Genomic DNA, 20,775 nt, shown 5'->3' on the forward strand with positions numbered 1-20,775 from the left:
CACCTAATATGCTTAATTGGTAGTAGGCTTTCGAGCCTATACAGCTTGGAGTAAGACAACATGCATGAAGAGGATGATGTGGACAAAATACTAATGCCTAATAATTCTGCACTCCCTGTACTTACTGAGCACATTCAAAGTCTGTTAGTGTTTCTGAGTCATAACTATAATATGAACAGCACTGTGTGAAGTACAAGTCTGTTTGTTGCACCTTTCTGAGCAAAGTCACCATGGTGCACATTGACAGGCTAATAATTAGCAATAGCAAGAGGCTGTAAAGTTTACGTTTAGACATGTTATTTAAGGGACTGTGTGAAAATTTATCAGGAGTTAGCTTGTAATGTGAAGGACGCAGTGGACTCATATTATTTGTATGTTCTATAACCTGATAGATATTTTAATGGGCTTGGAGATCTGCTGAAGAAATATCATATTTTCTGTCTTATGGATAATTTATTTTAAAGTTAATAAATAAATATAGATAGATAATTTTTGTAATTTGGGGTCAAACTTGGAAGTACTGAGATGGGTTCAGGAATAATTTTCTCTACTTTTTTATTGATTAGTGGACAGATATCAATTTCAAATATATAAAATAAAATATTCTTTTTGATTAATTATGGAGCCTCTCAAATGAGCTCAACTTCAAACTTTAGACATCAGATGTGATTATGACACAACTTGCATTTAATTTTATTTATATAAGTGTTCTTGTTCTGTTTCACACACCATATATCTAATGACCACGTCCACAGTCTGAAACCTGGACAGAATTTCCTGATGCTGTGTTCCACTGAAAAGCTTGAATGCCAAAAAACAAAGGAGGCAGCCACTTGAACGTGGGGCTCAAGTTTACTACAGACTGGTGAAAAACATCAGCGGGCTGGTGAAGAAAAGAACAGATAATCATATGGATACTAGGTGAGTGGGGAAAAAAAGGTCAGAACAGATTTACCAGGAGGGGATTTCATTATCCTGTGACATATAAAGAGCAGACTGAATGCCCAATGATGAGAGAAGGGCCACAGTTTTATTACACTGCAGATGACTGCTGCATTTCTCAACTGTATTACTCTGTTTTAGTCTCTTACATAGCCATGTTTTCCTTCTTTTAAAGAACTATAACTTGCAAATAAGGTGGTAACAATGTTCTGGTTTCTCTAAATAATCATACATACATAGATAGATAGATAGATAGATAGATAGATAGATAGATAGATAGATAGATAGATAGATAGATAATGTGAACCGACAGTTCTTCTTGAAACTGGCTGTCTCTACTGTCTGTGCTTATCTTTCTGAATTAATATAGTAAATCAATGAGGTTTAGAGCCCACCACACAACCTCTGCCTTTGCACCTTTCATATCCTTCATCTGTCATGTTATTGACCACACTCATATTGTCCCTCCTTGTAACATATAACACTATAACAGTGTCAACATTTCATATCACACAAATTAGCACTTTATCCGTCTGTACAGCAGACTGAGACTTTGCGAAGGCCTCCTGGTGAGAAGCATGAAATCACACCACCACCACCTAATGAGCGGGGGGAGCAAGAAGGAGGTCCAAATATTGACAGCTAATACTTGATTGAAGGGTCGGGTGTCCCCCGGCTTGTAGATTTGTGCTCACACACACCTTCATGCGCTACAGCCGTCTCTGACGTGCACAGAGAGAGGTGGATGCCTCACACACAGTCCTCAGGCCCGGCACCCTGCTGAGACAAATACACAGCTTGACTGTAGGAGATCATTTCTAACTGACTTCATTTCTGGCCCAGACACACCCAGTTGGGTGCCAACACGTGCACATACACAAACACTGATTTGTCTTCATCCCTATAACACAAACACACCTGACTGAGCAACGGTTGGGGGGTTTCAGGTGGAAGTCCGCAGGGAAGGTTTCGCAGTATGGTCGACCTAAAAATATAAAGTACTGGGAGGTACTTTGTGGATAAGCTGTAATCCTCTGAACTGGGAAAGAAAGATAAGAAACAACCTCTTAATATGTACGCCTTCATGCTTGTGATAATATGGCATAAAAAGTAGCGGAGGGCTCTTCCGATATAAGATTTATATTATTACAGTAAAAGGAAAACTGAGTGTATTCACTTCAGATTCAGCTGGAAATACAGAGCGTCGATATCCGTGAATCCAGTGCTGTTCGCTTTCACGTTATAATCAGCAACAGGTGATCAGAGTTCTCCACCTGCTGGACAAAAATAACACCTGCAGCTTCTTCTTGATCTCCTCGGTAAGTAATCGGGTACTTTTACCCAAGCACTGCATTTATAGGCACTCCTAACATTAACTATCAAATCACTTCACTACACGCAAAATGACCTGTTGTTACTTCGTGGATCTGACATCTTCATGTATGTCCTCGTCTCACAATTGTAGCAGCAGCTTTTATAAAACCCACAAAAACAGCTAAACACGATCCTACTGCTAGAGGCTGAAAATGTAACCTTAACATAATGGCTTCTTCATCCAGGTTAGGTTTGGCATCAATGTATACTAACAGTGACAATCAGGTAATTGGCGCCTGGGCACAGACATGTGGCCTCATCAGGAAAACCCATCAGTCAAATATATTTAGGGACGTTTTCAACTGAAAAGTGATTGACTGAATTACTTTTGTGCTTTTATGATTTTGTTTTGTCTCTTTGTTGTTTTTTTTTCATATCTGTTTTTTTGCCTGTAGCAATCACATTTTCTCTTCCTTATATTTAGTTTTCAAAATCTTTTATGGTTATGCTCGCCCCTTCAGTCTGAAGTATGGTGTCAGTTTAGTACACACTGTTTACAGGGGCTGTGGGTTTATAACACAACAGATACATAATAATACACCATCACTACAACAACTGAATAAAGTATTATATGTGTTGGAAATTTTGTTGTTCATATGATTTGGCTGATTTGATGTGTTTTAACCACAAGATGGCACTAAATGTTGTGGCTATTAAAGCAGTGGTGGAAAATCTATTTGTAGTCTTTACAATAAGTAAAAACTCCATTACATCTGTTTGCACTCGTTCCTTTTGTGTAACATGGAACCAAAAAATTTAACACTTTCTGAAAAATTCCTAATGTTTGACTTTCTCCTATTTTGGCTCCTCCACAGTTACAACATGCTTGTTAGTGTACAGTACCAAAGAAAAGGCTGCAGAGGTGCAGCTGCTGACTGAGATGATAACATTGCATGCGTGTGGCAGGGATACATACGATTCATCAGTTAATGTTATGGTGATTTTTCTAAAGAGGTATTCTTTTTCTTTCTTGTCTCGTGTTTGCTGCATGTGTTCTGTATAATTACTGTGGATTACTGAATAATTTATGTGGATTTTACTTCACTTATAAATCAGCACGTGCTCCCTTAATTCTTTTAAATAAATGCTATGGATCAACTACTTAAAAGAGATCAGACAAAGCATTACTGGTATGAGAAAAAAAGGAGGAGGAGCAGGTAAACCAGTTTTTCAACAGGGTTGTTAAAAGATGAACCAGCCTTGTGGTTTCTAGTGTCCCTCCTTAGAATACCTTTCTCCAGCACTACAAGGGCATGAATGGCCGTCTCCTCCCACCAACACTCCCCCAGTCCCTCAACAACAACACTGAAATCCTTCCCAGAAGCAGGAGGGCACCTCCACTCATTTCTCCTATGTTCCTTTTATAGACTGCTCCTCTATATGCCATATACTCATCAAATCCAGCTTTCCTATACAGTTCCATGTTTTTGACCTCTCCCTGAGGCTGAAAAAGATCCATGCTTAAGAAGTCCCCACAACTCTCAGTAACTTCAGTGGCTTTTATGTACGATGTTATGAAGTCCTTCAAAAGTCAATTCTACAGCACTTCAAGCTTTTGGTATGTAAATATTTGGACCTGCTGAGGTGTGTGGACTGGAATGGCATCATTGTGAAGGATGCTTCACAGAGCAGAAGTGTTCAAGGAGTATGGTCATTAACACCAGATAAAGAGGACCTATTCTGCTCATTTCCTGCTCTATACTCCATTGGAGTAGCGTACACTTGCATTCTTTTTCTTTTATACTGGCCTCAAGGGCCCAATATAAAAGAAAGGTCGTCGACTGTCTGAATGGGGCTGTTTTAGCCCCCTAATCCAGCTTTCTTCCGATGGGCTGCCCCCTGTTAAAAATCTTCTTCTTATTATTATTATTATGTTAATTTTTTTGTAAAGCGAAAATGGTCAGATTTCTGAAACTGAAGATAAACTGTTGAGATACAAATTAAATTTGTGGCCATTTTAACAATGTTTTCTCTCCATAAACATTTAAACATTTAATTATTTTTTTTTGATAAAATAAGCGTATTTTTTTAATTAAATCATACGTATTTTTAATAGGTTGGTTCAATTTTAAATATCGTCCGTGTGGAGACAGTGGCCGTTAGGGGGAAGAAAAAATAAATTAAAAAGAGGAGGCAGAGGAGAGGAGAGGGGTGGTGCGTGACGTCATGGGTCATGTGACTGGTTTGTTTTGCTTGCTCCAGCTCGCGCTGACAAAAACAGAGGCAGAGGAAGGAAGCGACGACATCAAACCAGCTAGGAGCTCATCTCTATGCGTTGGTGTGTCGCCAAGAAGCTGCCAGCACCGCGGACACGGATAGTTTAATACGTTGTTTTTAGCTTTTATATCGCTGCTTCGAAACAGACACTACCTCCGCCTTCACCTACTGCCAGCTGACCGACTTTGGTGCAACATGCCTTCAGAAAAAACCTTCAAACAAAGAAGGACATTCGGTAGGTCTTACAGTTTCCTAATTTTAACATGTCTCGCTCTGCTTTTCCGCCTTGGGTCGTGGGTTTTCGGTTGTGCCCCGAATTGTCCTCTGAACTGCCCAAAAGTGAATCACAGCGTTGGCGTGCACAGGCCAGGTGGGGGTTAGTTGTTATCCCCGTGCCGAGTATCAGCCTACATTTTGTCAGGCTGCTTCTACTTTCTGCTGCTGCTGATTAACAGAATCAGCCTCCTCGTTGGGCATGTGCTCCTTTTAACTTATAGATGAAAGACAGTTGCTTCCACTCGTGGACTTTGAGCTCTAGATGTAGACGAATATGATGAGGCTGTGAGCTGCTGGCTCGTGTCTCTGTAATGTTTACTTGTGCGAGAGCAGTGCGAGGAAAACAAAGTGGTGTCGAAACGCAGGGCAGAGAGAGGAGAGCTGCAGGATTGGGGGATGGGACAGTTTGTGGAGGAAAAGAAAAGAGTTTAAAAGAGGAGAAAATGTAAAACTGCAACTGAACACGTGGAGTTTACGTGTCCTTCTTTATTTTCTTTCTGCCTGTTTTTCTTTTTTCTGTTTTGGTTTTTGGTTTTGGTGCACAGGCCATATAGCCTCGATGCAGAGGATACTTTCACTTGTGTTTCCCAGCCAACAGAGCTAAATGTAAGGCCTGCAAACTCACTGCCGAGTTTCCATAAGCAACGATTATTTAACATTCTTATCCTGTTGATTGGGTTTGCTGCTTGTAACAAAACGATGAAAATCATAAACTAAGTTCAACAGACTTGATGGCCAGAACTTAAAAATATGGAACTTTTTTTAGTGTTGTCGTTCTAGTTTTTGTTTGGTGTAGTTAGTTTTGCTGCTAGAATTTTGAACATCTTTTCAAATCATACGAATTATTCAAATTTGATTTAAAAATAGCATTTTTATCTCAATGAAAAGATGAAATTTGGATGAATGTATTTAATATTTAAATAAAATAATAATGATACCAAAGAGTGACGTTATATAAGTAGATAACTTTTTAACTTATGTCCGTATCATAATTACTACCTAATAAACAAAGATGTGTACTTGCTGCCTTCAACGTTAGAAGTATATTTCCCAGCATGACTAAACATACATGTGCTTCATGTTATTGGTCTAAATATACACAAACAACGCATGTGAGTTCCAGCCTGCTCTGACAAACGTGTTATGTGTACATATGATGATGTTAAAGTTGGCATGAAGCTGTGACGGTCCAACAAGTCTGGTGCAAAAACTACTGGTTAATGTGGTCATGTGAAAATTTTTGTAATATTGCCATTTCAGAAACAGTTTTGTGTGTATACATGAATGTTTACTCAGTGATAAGGGTCACTAGCTGGTAGTCATGTTGCCTTTTATCTAATCTTTGTGTTACTGTCCTCTGTGGACAGAATAATCTAGCCCCATGTGTTTAGTTTTGTTTTTTTTTAAATAAATGATCCGTTACGTAGTTACTAGGCTTGTCATAGAATGACTCAGGAACTTAAAGGGAGTTTCCCAGTGTCCCCTTGAGGTAACTGACGAATTCCCAATATTACATAACAAAGATGTATTTAAAAAGCACATCCTTTTAACCTCAAAGTCATTTGCTTCCCATTTAGTTGGTTTTTCTCTCACCCTTCTTGGTCTGGTCATGAGAGACTGACGCATGCAGAACTTCCTTGTTTCTGATTGAAACGCAGTTATGGAAAAATGTAATAATAGAATTTTTTTTTCAGTTTTAGCATGAAAATAAACATTTGTGTTTTGGTCGCAGCATGTTAATCAGTTAATTTAGTTAGACAGTCTTACAGTGGCCGCACAGTTTTCTGAAGAACCACTTCTTTCAGCGGTGGGTCACAGGGACACCAGAGACTCAAAGCTTCAGGTTTTTTTTAATTGTCTCTACTCTACTCCATTCAGGTGCAGTGCTGCTGCAAGTAGAAGGTGATATTTTTGGTCATATGTGCTGGTTGTAGACTGTGTGTACAAAAATTATATTGCCACCTGTTGGTTTTGGACTAATTTTTATCCCTGTTTTCTGGAGTCAAAAGCATTAGATGACCAGCTGACGCCCACAAGCTTGGTTAGCAGCTGTATCTATAAGCTGTACAGGTGCAGTGCAATGACATGCATATCTGCTAACCATTGCTAATAAACAGACCAATTAATAGTAGAATTTCAATCCAGTCTTTGGGTTATCACTGTGAAGAAAAAACCCAATTATTAGTTCTGCTTTCAGCCAAGATTTCCAAGGAACTAGAATGCACATGTCCGAGAAACACACACAAGATTTGCAATCCCAGTAATCAGTGCAGACTTTGAATAGATAATAAGTGGATCATAATTTTTTGCCTAATGATCTGCTAATCACTGCAGAACAATGCTGTTGCACCATGAGTGGATTTTAGAAAAGCCCATCTTGTTTTCACTCGAGCGCTTTACCCCAGTAAGCAGTTTGTTCCCGTGTGATTCTGTGCTCCATGTCTCTAATCCTACTTTTTCTTTTTAATTGAATTGGACCTATTATGGTTTTCTTTATGTTCTTACATGTATGCACTGTTAAAATAGTGGTTGCTCATACTGAACGTGACTAAACTTTCAACTTTGAGGCACGTGTGTACAAGTGATCTCTGTGCTCTGAAAACGCACTCTGTTTCAGACATTTTTTTTCTGCTCTTTGCTATGTATGATGTCAGTAAGAGCAGGTATCAGATAATATGCTCAGCAACAGCACCCACCTGCTGCCCTCTTTGTTTAGGACAGCCAATAAGGATTCCTAAAACAGCTTGTACCAAATGAGAGAAGACATATTCTAAACTATAGATCTGTCTAGTACATAAAGCTTACAGGTGTTATAAATGTTTAACGGGACGCTTTTATAATCTGTTTCAGAAATTAGTAGGCAGCCACTTACAGCTGTGACATTGTTTGGTCTGATGTGCATCACCTCGCAAACCTGTTGAACCACAGGTTGTAAAAACAGTCACAGTCACCTGATACGAGAACCAAAGATATTATTGTGCAGATAGGGATATGTAAAACAAACAGCATGCAAATAGGATAGGATTTGCTGCCAGCTTTTTTCTTCTTTTTGCCTTATTTGTCATTGACCGTGTTTGTCTTTTATCAGCTCATTCCGGTTGATGCCCACTGACCTTTTTTCTGCTCCACAGAACAGCGAGTAGAAGATGTCAGACTGATCCGGGAACAGCACCCCAACAAGATACCTGTGAGTTGAAGTACATGTTTAAAATGTCTGAAGCTGACAGTGATGTTTGTGTGGTTGTGGACAAGTGTGATGTGCAAAGCAGCACACAGGAACTTTCCGCAGTAGAAAATGTTACCGCATATTTCCTGGTTGTAGCTCACAGTGACTGATTAAAGGTCTTTTGTCTGAAAGAGCTTTCTGTTCCTCGATGGGATTTTCCAGTCGACTCTGTTGGAGATGCATTTATCATTTTAGCAGTTGTGATGTAGCAGCTGTTTTTTTCTGGAATGTTGTGTTAAAAGTGGGTGCAGCTGCATTACCATGTAAGTGGCCAGCACCTCTTAGCAACCACCAATAAACAAACGCACACCTCGTGTTTCACCTGCTCATTTTATCAGTGAGATAGAGTATCAGCACAGCTTTGCACCTGTCGTTTCATGTAAGGGCTCTTCTCGTCTGTGTGTTTGTGCACGCTTCCTGTGTGCTCCCCGGGGTTATAAACTGCCGTGTCACAGTAAGTATGAGACCAGAGGCAGATGTGCTGTGTCACTGTAATGTAACTCCACCCAGACAGCCACAGTGGAGCCTGAAGGAGGTGGAGAGGCAGACTGCTAATAGCTTTCACATTAGGGTCAGACTCAGTAGTGTCCTGCTTTCACAATACACAGGGGTCAGCACATGTCTAAATACTTCAGGTGATATAGTAGTCTCGCATCACTCTTTCGCCACATTTCTTTATGTTTTGCTGGGAAAAGGGAAATGTGTTCAGTGATTTTAGGGCTGCACGATTAATCATTAGAAAATCGCGATCTCGATTCATACTTATGTGCGATCTCATTTCCAAATGACAACGATTTAAAAAAAAAAAAAGACGACGACGATTGTACCGCATTTTGATCCGGGACGTAATCTGCATGAAAACAAGCGCTCACTCTTCCTGCTCAACAAATGACAAGGGCGGAGCCTTATACCACGTGATACAGAAGCTGTGCCGTGTGATGCTAAAATTAGCAGGGAAAAAACAACGGAGAGCACGTCAGGGATGACGAGAAAGTGACAGGAGAAAATCCGTCCCGGTCAACCACCCAAACATCAATAACGGGAACCTTATACAGCGCTTCCCTATACACGTCGAACTCCCGCAGGCACAAAGAAATTACGGAGGCTATACTTATCACCTGACCAAAGATATGGCTCCCATCAACACTGTGCAAAACGAGGGATTTAGGAAAATGATCAACACCCTAGACAAACGCTACACAGTGCCGTCCCGCAACTATTTTTCTATTGTTGCACTACCTGCTCTATACACGCAGTGTCGAGCAACGGTGGAGACGGAATTTCAAGCAGTACAACATTTTGCGGCAACAACAAAACGTGAGACATTTGTTGTTTTTATGTTTATTTATTGTTTTTATGTTCAGTTCAACTGTTACGAAGTTGATGTGCAGTTAATAAGTGCAATAAATATTTATATGGAAAAGAAAATCGTGAGAGAATCGTGATCTCAATTCTAAGCCAAAAAATCGTGATTCTCATTTATGCAATCCACCATCTCATCCATCCATCCATCTTCTGCTTTATCCGGGCCGGGTCGCGGGGGCAGCAGCCTAAGCAAAGAGGCCCAGACCTCCCTCTCCCCAGCCACCTCCTCCAGCTTATCCGGGGGAACACCAAGGCGTTCCCAGGCCAGCCGAGAGATATAATCTCTCCAGCGTGTCCTGGGTCTGCCCCGGGGCCTCCTCCCGGTGGGACATGCCTGGAACACCTCACCCAGGAGGCGCCCAGGGGGCATCCTTGTCAGATGCCCGAACCACCTCAGCTGGCTCCTTTCGATGTGGAGCAGCAGCTGCTCTACTCTGAGCCCCTCCCGGATGGCCGAACTTCTCACCCTATCTCTAAGGGAGAGGCCAGCCACCCTTCGGAGGAAGCTCATTTCTGCCGCTTGTATCCGCGATCTCGTTCTTTCGGTCACTACCCACAGCTCGTGGCCATAGGTGAGGGTAGGGACGTAGATCGACCGGTAAATTGAGAGCTTCGCTTTTACACTCAGCTCCCTCTTCACCACGACGGACCGGTGCAGCGTCCGCATTACTGCAGCTGCAGCCCCAATCCGTCTGTCGATCTCCGGCTCCCTTCTCCCATCACTCGCGAACAAGACCCCGAGATACTTGAACTCCTCCACTTGGGGCAGGAACTCATCCCCGACCCGGAGTGGGCACTCCACCCTTTTCCGGCTGAGAACCATGGCCTCAGATTTGGAGGTGCTGATCCTCATTCCCGCTGCTTCACACTCGGCTGTGAACCGTTCCAGTGCGAGCTGGAGGCCCTCACCCGTGATTCTCATTTTATGCAAAATCGTGCAGCCCTAAGTGATTTATTGAAATGTGCAAACATGTGTGGAAATGGAAAACAGAGTGTAGAATTCTACTGAGTCCCATCTGTCTTTTCAGGCCAAGATATGACTTTTGGGATCCTCAAAAGAGTGTCCTTTCAGGTGCAGGTGTACAGCAGAGTGCTGTCCTGTTGAGGTGGCCTCCTACCTGCTCTGTGTCATGCATTTGTGGAGTGATTGTTGGGTTTGGTTGTTTTAGAACTGAAGGCGCTTTTTGGACTTTGCTCCTCCCTGCGCATGTTGAGGTTTCACCCTGTTAAAAGGGAGTTTTTACTTTCCACTATCAATTGCTTGCTTATAGGAGCTTATCTGATTGCTGAGGTTTCCTCTGTGTTATTGTAGGATCTTTACCATGCAATATAAAGCGCCTTGAGGCAACTGCTGTTGTGATTTGGCGCTAAATAAATAAAGTTGAATTAAATTGAAAAATTGTAAAATGTCTTCATAAACATAAAGAACCCACTTATTATCTTTTCAAGCACTTGAAACTGCCACGACCTGAGTGATTAGAGAGCCCACACAGACATGCTGCCTGCAGACAATTTTAAATTATAAGTTTCTTCTGTGCAAATATTTGAATTACCAGGTACTTTGTGCAAGCAGGAGCAGGTTCAACTGTGGGATGAAATCCTCTCTGGGAAAGCAACCGAATGAGCTCTGGCCAGTCAGCCAGCTGCACAGTAAACTTTTAAAGACTGAAGAAGTTGTGCACTAGTAAATCAATCATGGATGACATTGGCTAAAAATAATAATGAAATGTTCTTTAAAAAATTATCAAATATTCATGGTCTGTGTGGAAGCAGACAAATAGTCTTTTGTTATCTGAAATAATATATGAACCAATTACTTCGAAACAAAACAGCAAACCAATTTCCAATGTCCAAAACTGATTGCAGCTTCATTTTCACTTGCATTGCTTGATAAACAGCCCCTAACACGACAATATTGAAAGTCTGGAGAAAGAAAAACAGTACATTTTCTTATCTGTGAGGCTTAAATATTAGAATGTCTTTATCTTGTACTTACTAATAAAATATAAAATTAGGATTTCTGAACTAAACAGCTGCTCTAACCTTTTAACTTAATTCAAACAGTAAAGTCAGTCTACACATCACTGGCCTGTGAAAGCAGCCTTGTCATTGTCTTGTGGCACATTCAGCAGAAATAGTGAAGAGGTTTATTGAGGCCGCTGCTTTTCTGCCCAGATGAAATGCATTAGCATGCCAAGCAAAAGCTGAGGAAGCGCTGGGTCAGCAGGTCTCACTGGATTAGTGCTAGAACCCCTTAGTGCTGTGGTCTGGACTATAAATCTGAAGTTTCCCTTTGTCAACAGGTGATCATCATGCTGGTATTATACTCACTTGTGGACATGCATACAGACAAGTAATTGTTCTCATTAGACTGTTTTCCAGTTTGCACTTGGTGCCCTTGTAGTGCAGCGTCTGCACACTCACAACTTATCGAAGGGCACGCAAGCATTCACACAATTTGTGTTCATGTGACGATAAAATGTAGGTCACTCAGACCCAGGCAGCCTCTCACACACTCATGGACTTCTGTGGGTTGCACTGGGTGGGTCGAGCATGTAGGACACTCACTCAGTTGCAAGAATTTTGTGTAGCTGACGCCTGTGCTATCACACAGTCCGCTAATGTTGTGTAACGTCAGGTCGCAGTTCATCAGATGTTTGCGTTGTCACAGGGGCCTCCGCGGGGTAGAGTCTACAAACCTTCAGTGCTGTGGTGCATGGCTTCATTAGTACCAATGTGATCATTACAAAATGCCATAACTTTTTGAAGGGTTTTCCTTCGCAAATACATTCGCTCTGATTGGTTAGCTGACCCAGGAGAAATATGGCAAAGTTGGTTATGTACTATAACCTTAACTATATAAGCTCTAGTATAGCCTTAACCTCGTAAGAGCTGTTGGTTTGTAACAAAAACCAGAAGTTCAACCAGGTTTCAATCAGAATCCAACAAAGGACACAAGAAGATTAGAAACCATGTACCATCAGACAGTGCGGTGTTGCCTCGGTACATTTAAGCAACACTGAACAATAACACACAATAAAACCATAATATTGGTTTTTCATTTCCTGAAACGCGAGTGCATGAAACATCTTGTTCACTCCTGCAGCCGACAACAGAACATTGTTTGTGTTCTGCTCACAGTGAGACATGTTAGAATTAGCAGCTTTCCTAAAGTGGAAAGAGGGAGTAATGCCTGCTGCTAGGCAGGCTCTAAAAAAAGAAAGAAAGAACAGTGTCTACATTTTGAATAAGACACGTTAAACACAGAGAAGTGTCTTAAATATTTGCGTAACAAACGAGGAAAGTTGTGCTAAAAAAACACAACCCCACTGCTATATTAGTTCTCCACAGCTACCCAGTCATTCATCATCATTGTCACCCAAACTGGGCTGGATTTGCATTCTTGTTTTCCCTTGTAGTTGCGCTCCATCAGTTAAAACAGCTAATTAAGACAAAACATGTGATCGGAAACTAAGATTGTGAGTGCGGCCTGAGTGACAGTGATTGGTTGTTTTTTGTTAAGAGAAGCTTTGATTCGTTGAACTTATAGGCCGCTTCAGAGCGTTAAGTAGAGGCTGACAGCCTTTGTTTAATCAGCACATCACTGTGAGTTAAATTGGGTTTTGCCAGCCTTTAATACAGAGTCTGATTGTGATTCTTTCTGAAGTGGAGTCTAATCCTGTGGGTTTGAAACCCATCTTACATATCTTAGTAAAACAATGGCATTCCCTTTCAAGTCTAACGCAAATCTTGATCTAGTAGATGTGGATTTAGATTTACAGGGACCCGACTGTGAGGCAGAGAGCTGTGTTCTTTTATTTAACCTCTCCATCTGATATTGGCAGCTCAAGCTTCCTTATTACATCTCACTGGTCTCAGACACACAAAGGGCACAGGAAATGCACCATTCATGGAAGCTGACCAGCTAAAAGAAGAAAAAGAGGAGAAATGAATTGCTGATAAAGTTTTTGCCTCCTGCAGGTGATCATTGAGAGATATAAAGGAGAAAAGCAGCTCCCCGTACTGGACAAGACCAAGTTCCTGGTGCCAGACCATGTCAACATGAGTGAACTCATCAAGATCATCAGGTAGACGCTGACCTCTTCTCCCCTCCTCACCATCTCTCCTTTACATTCATCATTTTCTCCTCTTCAGTTTTGTTTGCTTTTCTTAAATGTCTCCAACTCCTCTTTTGTCTGTCTTTTCCTTCACTTTCACTTCTTTTAATTTCCTTTCATCTCCTCTTTCTTTGGCTTTCCCTTTTCCTTTTTTTTTTTAAAAACATCTTCATCCCTTTTCCTGGCATCAAATTTCCTTTCTTCTTTCTTTCATCTGTTTTGCATATTTGTTACATACAAAACATATTTGCATATATATTCTTCTTACTTACTCATTCCATGTTCTGTATTTTTAATGACCTCAATATACCAAACCTTTGTTGCACTTTTCTGAGCTAGCAAACATATGGATGGATGGATGGATGGATTGAGGGAGGAAGGGATAAATAGATGGATGCCATATTTTTTCCCATACGTTTCCTTTTCTTTCTTTCTTTCAATCTCATATTTTATTCACTCTCCTTCCCCTTCTTTCATTTCCTTTCACAAGTTCTTTTCCACTTCTTGATTTTATTCCTCTCCTATCCATAGTTTATACTTAGGATATTTTTTCCCTCTCACTTTCTTCTAATGTCTCCCCTTTTTCTCACTCTTGTCATGTCTTTCATTCCCCACCAGGAGGCGCCTCCAGCTAAACTCCAACCAGGCTTTCTTCCTGCTGGTTAACGGTCACAGTATGGTGTCTGTGTCGGCCGCCATCTCTGAGGTGTACGAGCGAGAGCGCGACCAAGATGGCTTCCTCTACATGGTATACGCCTCCCAGGAAACCTTCGGCGCTGCCACGACTGCCCAGTGAACAACCTTCCTTCATCCCTCAGTTTCTTCTTCCACTGGACCCGGCGACTGGACAGTTGTAGTTTTTAGTTTCCCCGTCCCCCCTTTCATGTCTCTTGTCACATTCTTTTGAGTATTAACTGTAAGAACTAAAACACAGACACAAACTGCTAAATCTAAACACAGCATCTGATCGTCTGTCAGCTCATTTTGGTCCTGGTTATTTGTCTGTGTGCCGCCACTCTCAGCCTGTAGCATAAAGCCGCAAGGGGTGACCAGAAACAGCAGAGTTTAGGTAGAGAGATCCCCACCTAAAATGTAACCGACTCAGGCCAATAAGAGTCTTTCCTCTCTGGATAAATCCTGTCCTCTGGCATTTACATGTTGATGGCATTTTCAGTTTCCAGTGTTGTGGCTAAACGTCTCCTAGGCTGTATTTATGTTAATGTATATATAAATTTCAGGTAGTGATGTTACATAAAAAGGTGGTGAGGCTCACCACTTATCTGTGTCTCTATATATACATTAGACAATGAACAAAGCCAGCCTTCTGTTGCAGTTAGAAGATAAAGCTTGGGGATTTCTTTTGCCAGAGAGATTTGAAAATTAAGAAGAGAAGATCCTTAAGCGTCACGTGTCGTCACATTCCCTTCACGGTCTTCCTTCTTTGCCGTTTTTACACCTTGCTGCATTTTGTAGTCTGAAGCATCCTCGCTGTATGATGTTAGGAAACTGCTTTGCTCTTGAAACAGATGATTGTAGTCCACCGAAAAGAGAAAAAAAAAAAAAAGATGCCTCGTTTGTTGGTGTACAGATATTGTTGACTTTGAATATAAAAGGGGTTCCGATGTGAGTGTAACCAAGTTGATTTTTGGACACACTATAAGGAGCGTGGTCTGATTGCACGAGTGACTGGAGGATTGATGGTGTTGCTGGAAGGAAAAAAAAATGCAGAACAGGGGAGGAGTTTGCCATGTCCTCATCCTTTTTTTTTTTTTAAATTCATATTTTTTTTTATTTTTTTTTGCAGAAACGATGATTGGAGAGAGCAAAACACAGGCAGGTTCACGAACATCGTGTCTGGCTGTGGATTTGGTTTTTTTTTCCCTTTAACCCACAGGGCTGATTTTTCCCAGAGCTGTCACTGCTGTTCAGTTTCACTTCACTGAATTACAACAAGCACTGTCACTGCAGGGGAATTTAGGAATTTACACCTGCCCAGTAGGTTTTTAAAGGGCGGCACTCTTTCACAGATTTGAGTTTTAGCTGCTTTATATCACAGTATTTTTATCTTTTTGGTTCCTTTATTTAATAGGCTTTGTTTTTTTTGACTGTACGATGTGTTGCGACTATTCGCTGTCTGCAGTACAAATAGTTTAAGCTACTGTGTGTTTGTAACAGAGGGGTGGAGCATTTGTGTGTGTGGGTGTGTGCATTGTCCTTTCCGCCTGCTCCTCTGTTTCACACACATCCACATACAGCAATATCACACAGCCTCCTTTATGTATTTATGTTGGTATTTTGTAAACAATAAAAGGAGGGAAAAAAAGGTTCCTGTGTTTTGTTTTGTTTTCCTGACCATTAAACCCTAAATTGACTTCATTACTGCTACATATGTGAAAAGACAGCATTAAAAGGTGATGCTGTAGTTTAAACAATAGAATGCCATATAATGACGTCTATGCTTACATGTCCAACAGCTGATCACCTATTTGTATAAAAGATGCACATAAAATACGTGATTGCCCGACTGACTAATCACCTTGTCTGTTGCTTGTTTTAGTGCTGAAGGGCAACCCTCTGAGTTCTTTACACTGAAAATCAATTAGATTGAACCAGAGCAGACAGGATCATAGCAGTAACAGCAAAAATGCCAAATGTTAGGCAGCTTAGAGAATTCTACTTTTAAATACCACAAATAGGAACCACAAATAAGCCTAAAGCCTTAGAGTAAAGTGCCCTAATATAGTGATACAATATTACGAGATAAGATGGGGCCTGATTATTTAAGAGAGGCATTTTATATTTGATTTTGGATTTAACGGGGAGCCAATGAAGAAGTATGCCCTCTCTTTCTAGCCCCTGTCAGTACTCTTGCTGCAGCATTTTGGATCAACTGAAGGCCTTTCAGGGAGTTTTTAGGACATCCTGATAATAACTGCATAAAAGTAATTCAGCCTAGAAGTAATAACTGCATAAACTAGCTTTTCAGCATCACTCTGAGACGGGATGTTTCCAATTTTTACAGATATTCCACAAATGGAAGAAAGCAGTCCTGCATATTTGTATAATATGTGCCTTGAAGGACATATTCTGGTCAAAACTGGCTCCCAATGTTCCTCAGTGTTACTGAAGTAGTGAAGAGTTAGGATCTGGTTAGACAGCATGCTATTCAGCTTAGGTAAATCCTTCAAATAACTAGAAAAACAAGATTTTGTACTTCCTGCTAAAACAAGGAACAGACAATACTAAATACTGCCAAAGGAAAAAAAACCCCAAACAAACAAAAAACAGCCAGTGCAGATATTCAGAGGACAATGGAAAAAGATGTGAAAGTGACTCATACCTTTGACTGCATATAAATGCTGATGCATGTCTTTGACAGTCGCTTAGCCAGTTACCGTGGAGCGTGTCCACTGTGTCATCGTCATGTTTCGAAAAGCTAAAATGACGGCAACAAAAACTTTCAGCTTGAGGCTCCGTCTTTTGTTTGTTTTTTTACACATTATATTGTACATAAACATTCACTTTCAACCTTTTAAGGATTCTCGGAGCAGCCGGTCCCATAATAAATAAGCCACACAGGCACTGTGATAAAAGGGAGAATCCAAAATTATTTAATTTTAAGCCATAAAAAAATCTTACCAACAAAGACCTGGGTAATTAAGTCCAAACTTTCAAAACACACAAATATTTTAAAAGCATATTTAAACAAAGATTTTGGAACATGCATGCATCAAGTTACCAACATCCTTAAAGAGTAAGTAAAACCTACAAAAGTGGAACTTTTTCTGTCTACAAACCATCTCTGTTCTTTGGTATAATCTATATAAAACAATGACAGGATAAACTAGCAATATAAAGAAATTTCCCTCATCTATGTAACTAATGGAATAAAACACAGAACAATTTATTTTACATTATGAAAGCGAATTGCCGATACCTCAAACAAACGCGTACATACTTAATGTTCGGATTTCTTATTTTAAATAAACACCCCACACATCCCTGTGCTGTGCCCTCCAGGGGTACAAAGAGAGTTTCATCTGAAGGACCAGCTGTCCTTGTGTCTGTGCAGCTCTGGGTCCAGCTCAGCAGCTTCCCACCCGCCCAACCCCACCGGGTCAAAGACCCAAACACAGAAGCACTTCCTATTGCTTTCTTAAAATTCCAACATGCTCGACATACTTAGACCTGTACAAACAAAGTACAAAAGAACAACTCCCGCTTACACCACAATTATGAAAAGAGAAAATTGGCACTTTGAATGTTCGTCCTGATGTAAACCACATGATATTTTCTGATTGTCGTTGCTGTATTTGTGCACAGAGGGTCATTTCGCCCTCTGGCATGCTCAGAGGTAGAAAGGCTGCAGATCGCCAAGAAGTGAATAAAAATGGCTGACAGGTCCCCAATGCATGCCACTGCATAAAAGCCCAACTAACATGGAATTTGAGTGATGGTGATGTTATCTGCAACCAGAGTCTGTGCAGTACCCATCAAGGGTGGAGACATGGTATTGAGGTCTAAGCACAGTGCTCTTAAACATCAAGCAACCAGAAGAAAGAAGATGCTTTCCAGGCAGTCCAGAATTCACAGCAGCCTACAGACCCAAAAATGTTACATATGAGGGGTAAACATGTTTCCACCATGTTTTTCATAAAACAGTTTGAAACCTTAGATATCGTTCCATTTTCTGTTTTGTATATATGGGTTTAATTATTAGTAAAATCCCTTTCTCCCCATTAGGAAGGTCTCGGCACTTTGAGACACTTTTTGGCGTCCATCATTTTGATTTAAGGCAAGCCAGCAGTGGAGAAGAAGTTATTTAGCAACACTTTCTTTTAGGAGAGTCCTCAGTCAACCAATCAGCATGCATTAGCAGAGTGCTAGCATTTTATGGGTAAAAACAACAGCGTTGTAAAAAACAAACAAACAAAAAACTAGAGGACATAACTGGCAGTTTACTTCAATCAGGCTTATTATTAATGCTGCATTTGTGAAAACTAAAATAAAGCATGTTGTTCTTTGTATAGAAGCAGGTGAAAATAATTATTTTACCTATTTAGCTCCCCTGGGTTTGCAGGAAGTGAAGCTGTTCCCTCTAGATCTGCTCTGACGTAGCCCAGCAACCACCACCTCCATTGTGCAACTTTACTGCAGCAGAATCTGAACTGCCCGTCTTCTACACTGGTTGGGTCCTTTGCTTACCAGCTATAGCATTCGGATCACCCATTTAACACAAACTTAACTTCCTGAAAAAAATGCCAAAGTCCCTCAAGATGTGTTAGAAGATTCGTGCAGAAAGTTCCTGTGTACATTTCCTGAACAGTGGCCAACAGGTGGCTCAGAAACTAATTAAAAAATCAAAACAAACTGAGCAAATGGAAAAATGAACACTCAAACATCACCATGATACAATACGCTTCAAAGAAACTATTTTGGTAGTCTTGGATGAAGTGCTGTGTGATAATGTTTAGCCAGCAGTGCTGAGAAAAAGGCATGCACTCAATACCACATGTTCATCCCCTGGTTGTTACTTTGGTTGCACATTACATCAACCATCAGATTTTCCATCTTTACATACAGACTCGGGCTGAAGATGCACAACAGACACCAGTTTTCCTCTTAGATCTCCAGTTGCTGAAGGTGGTTTCCAGTTCATGCAGTCTGTGTGACAGTTAGAATTCATTCATTCAACTGTTAGCACATTTAAATACGGTGTTCCTGTTTAAATGTGGCCAACAGCTCTGTGCACACCTGTATAAAGGCTGGTGCACGAGATGTAAAGCACCAAACCAGACATTTGACTCCTGCTTGTTGATAACCAGAAGCAAAGCAAATGAATAAACCTCTGAATATGTAACTGGTAGATTGAGGCTGTTTTGAAATCAAACAGAGCTTAAAACCAGGTGAATATGTGAATACTGTGACTCAGGATTTGGTCAGGATTAACTTTGGAACTTTCGACCACCTGAACATACAGTGCCAGTTTTAGAAATAGTAGATTAAAGTGGAATCTTTGTGTGGACATGCCAACCATGAGAAGCAACGAGCCAACACTCAAACGATTAGCTGTGGTACTGTGAGATGTTGTGCACCAGTAGATCCTGTGAAAGGAGGGATAGCACTGGTACTTGATTAGAGCAAGAGGCTGCGTATTCTGGAAGACCACATCTGGAGTGCTGTGGTTGTCATGGTGAATGCCCCATCATTTGACTGGGAAGCTTCTTTTCAGATCATGTGACTGATTGTCGGTCTGTAGTGTTTTCTCTGAGGAAGACTTTGAGCTACATCTCTGAGATCAAGCATGGTAGAGTTTATAAATGTCCACTTTTACTTGTGCCTAAAATCTTCTTCCTCCTCCTCTAATCTCTTTGCAAGCTTTGGCTTAAAAAAGAAAGAAAAGAAAAGAAAGAAAGAACGAATACCAATGATTCAACTCAGCAGTCTTTGAACAGACTAACAGTGAACCCTCTGCACTAAAGGAGCAGGCTGTTTGTCTCCTGTCCCTTTTGGGGTTTTTTTGTTGGCTTCAGCAGGACCATGAGGTACAGTTTAGTCTGGAGTTCAAATCCAAAGCCGCCTCTGCTGCTTAGTCTCCTGAGTCCTTGCTGTCAGAGTGAGGTGTGTACTTCAAGCGAAATGTCCCTGAGAAACACAGCAGAGTTGTTAAAGTGATGCCTTGGAGATGTCCCAATCTATGGCATCCCAAAGGGTTCAAAATTATATAACTGACACATGACATTATGAAGGAAGTGGGTAAAATATGTAAATGAAGTCACAAATATGTTTTTAGACTCTTAAAATTTTAAGTAATGAATGAGAAATTTATTCAAAACAGATTTTAATTTTGAGTAACATCAAAATCTGTTTTGAAATATTAAATTATACTGAAATAAAGAACTCCATCTCACTAAACAGGTCAAGTTTTACTTTTGTATATTACACATCATCATTTCAGTTAATCCAATTACACATTCAAATTAAATTTTGTAATACCTATAATTCATCTTACAAATTCACCATTTTAATTCCTGCATAATTGTTATACTTTTGTGCATTTGGGCACAGTTTGCAAACTAAATCGTGTGAAGAAAACGACTGAAAACTGAAGTAAAATTTGTTAGAAACAAACATTTTATATTTAAATACAAAATGAAGTAGAAATATCAGTTATTATATTCTCAAATGTACTGTCCTTAAAGCCAATTGCATTTATAAATGTATATCACACCTTAAATATGGTATTTTTCACACTCC

The 20,775-nt window shown here is 40.5% G+C and overlaps 2 protein-coding genes across 3 annotated transcripts in view; one reads left to right on the plus strand and one right to left on the minus strand.

Moving 5' to 3' along the window:
• The first annotated feature begins 4,500 nt into the window (after positions 1 to 4,500).
• Positions 4,501 to 15,833, plus strand: map1lc3b (microtubule-associated protein 1 light chain 3 beta). Its single transcript, XM_005935021.3, has 4 exons — positions 4,501 to 4,768; positions 7,941 to 7,996; positions 13,382 to 13,488; positions 14,137 to 15,833. Exons 1-4 carry the CDS (start codon positions 4,729 to 4,731, stop codon positions 14,312 to 14,314), a joined length of 381 nt encoding a protein of 126 aa, XP_005935083.1. The 5' UTR covers positions 4,501 to 4,728; the 3' UTR covers positions 14,315 to 15,833.
• zcchc14 (zinc finger, CCHC domain containing 14) overlaps positions 15,238 to 20,775 on the minus strand; it is a 34,091-nt gene continuing 28,553 nt past the window's right edge. For both annotated transcript variants that reach the window (XM_042225903.1, XM_005935022.2), the window contains one exon: positions 15,238 to 20,163. In XM_042225903.1, coding sequence (XP_042081837.1) covers positions 20,108 to 20,163 — 56 coding nt within the window. In that variant the 3' untranslated portion in view covers positions 15,238 to 20,107. The remainder of the gene's footprint in view (positions 20,164 to 20,775) is intronic.

The sequence above is a fragment of the Haplochromis burtoni genome, unplaced genomic scaffold (assembly GCF_018398535.1).
Source record: "Haplochromis burtoni strain Fernald_Lab_line unplaced genomic scaffold, NCSU_Asbu1 Contig_188, whole genome shotgun sequence".
Classification (NCBI taxonomy): domain Eukaryota; kingdom Metazoa; phylum Chordata; class Actinopteri; order Cichliformes; family Cichlidae; genus Haplochromis; species Haplochromis burtoni.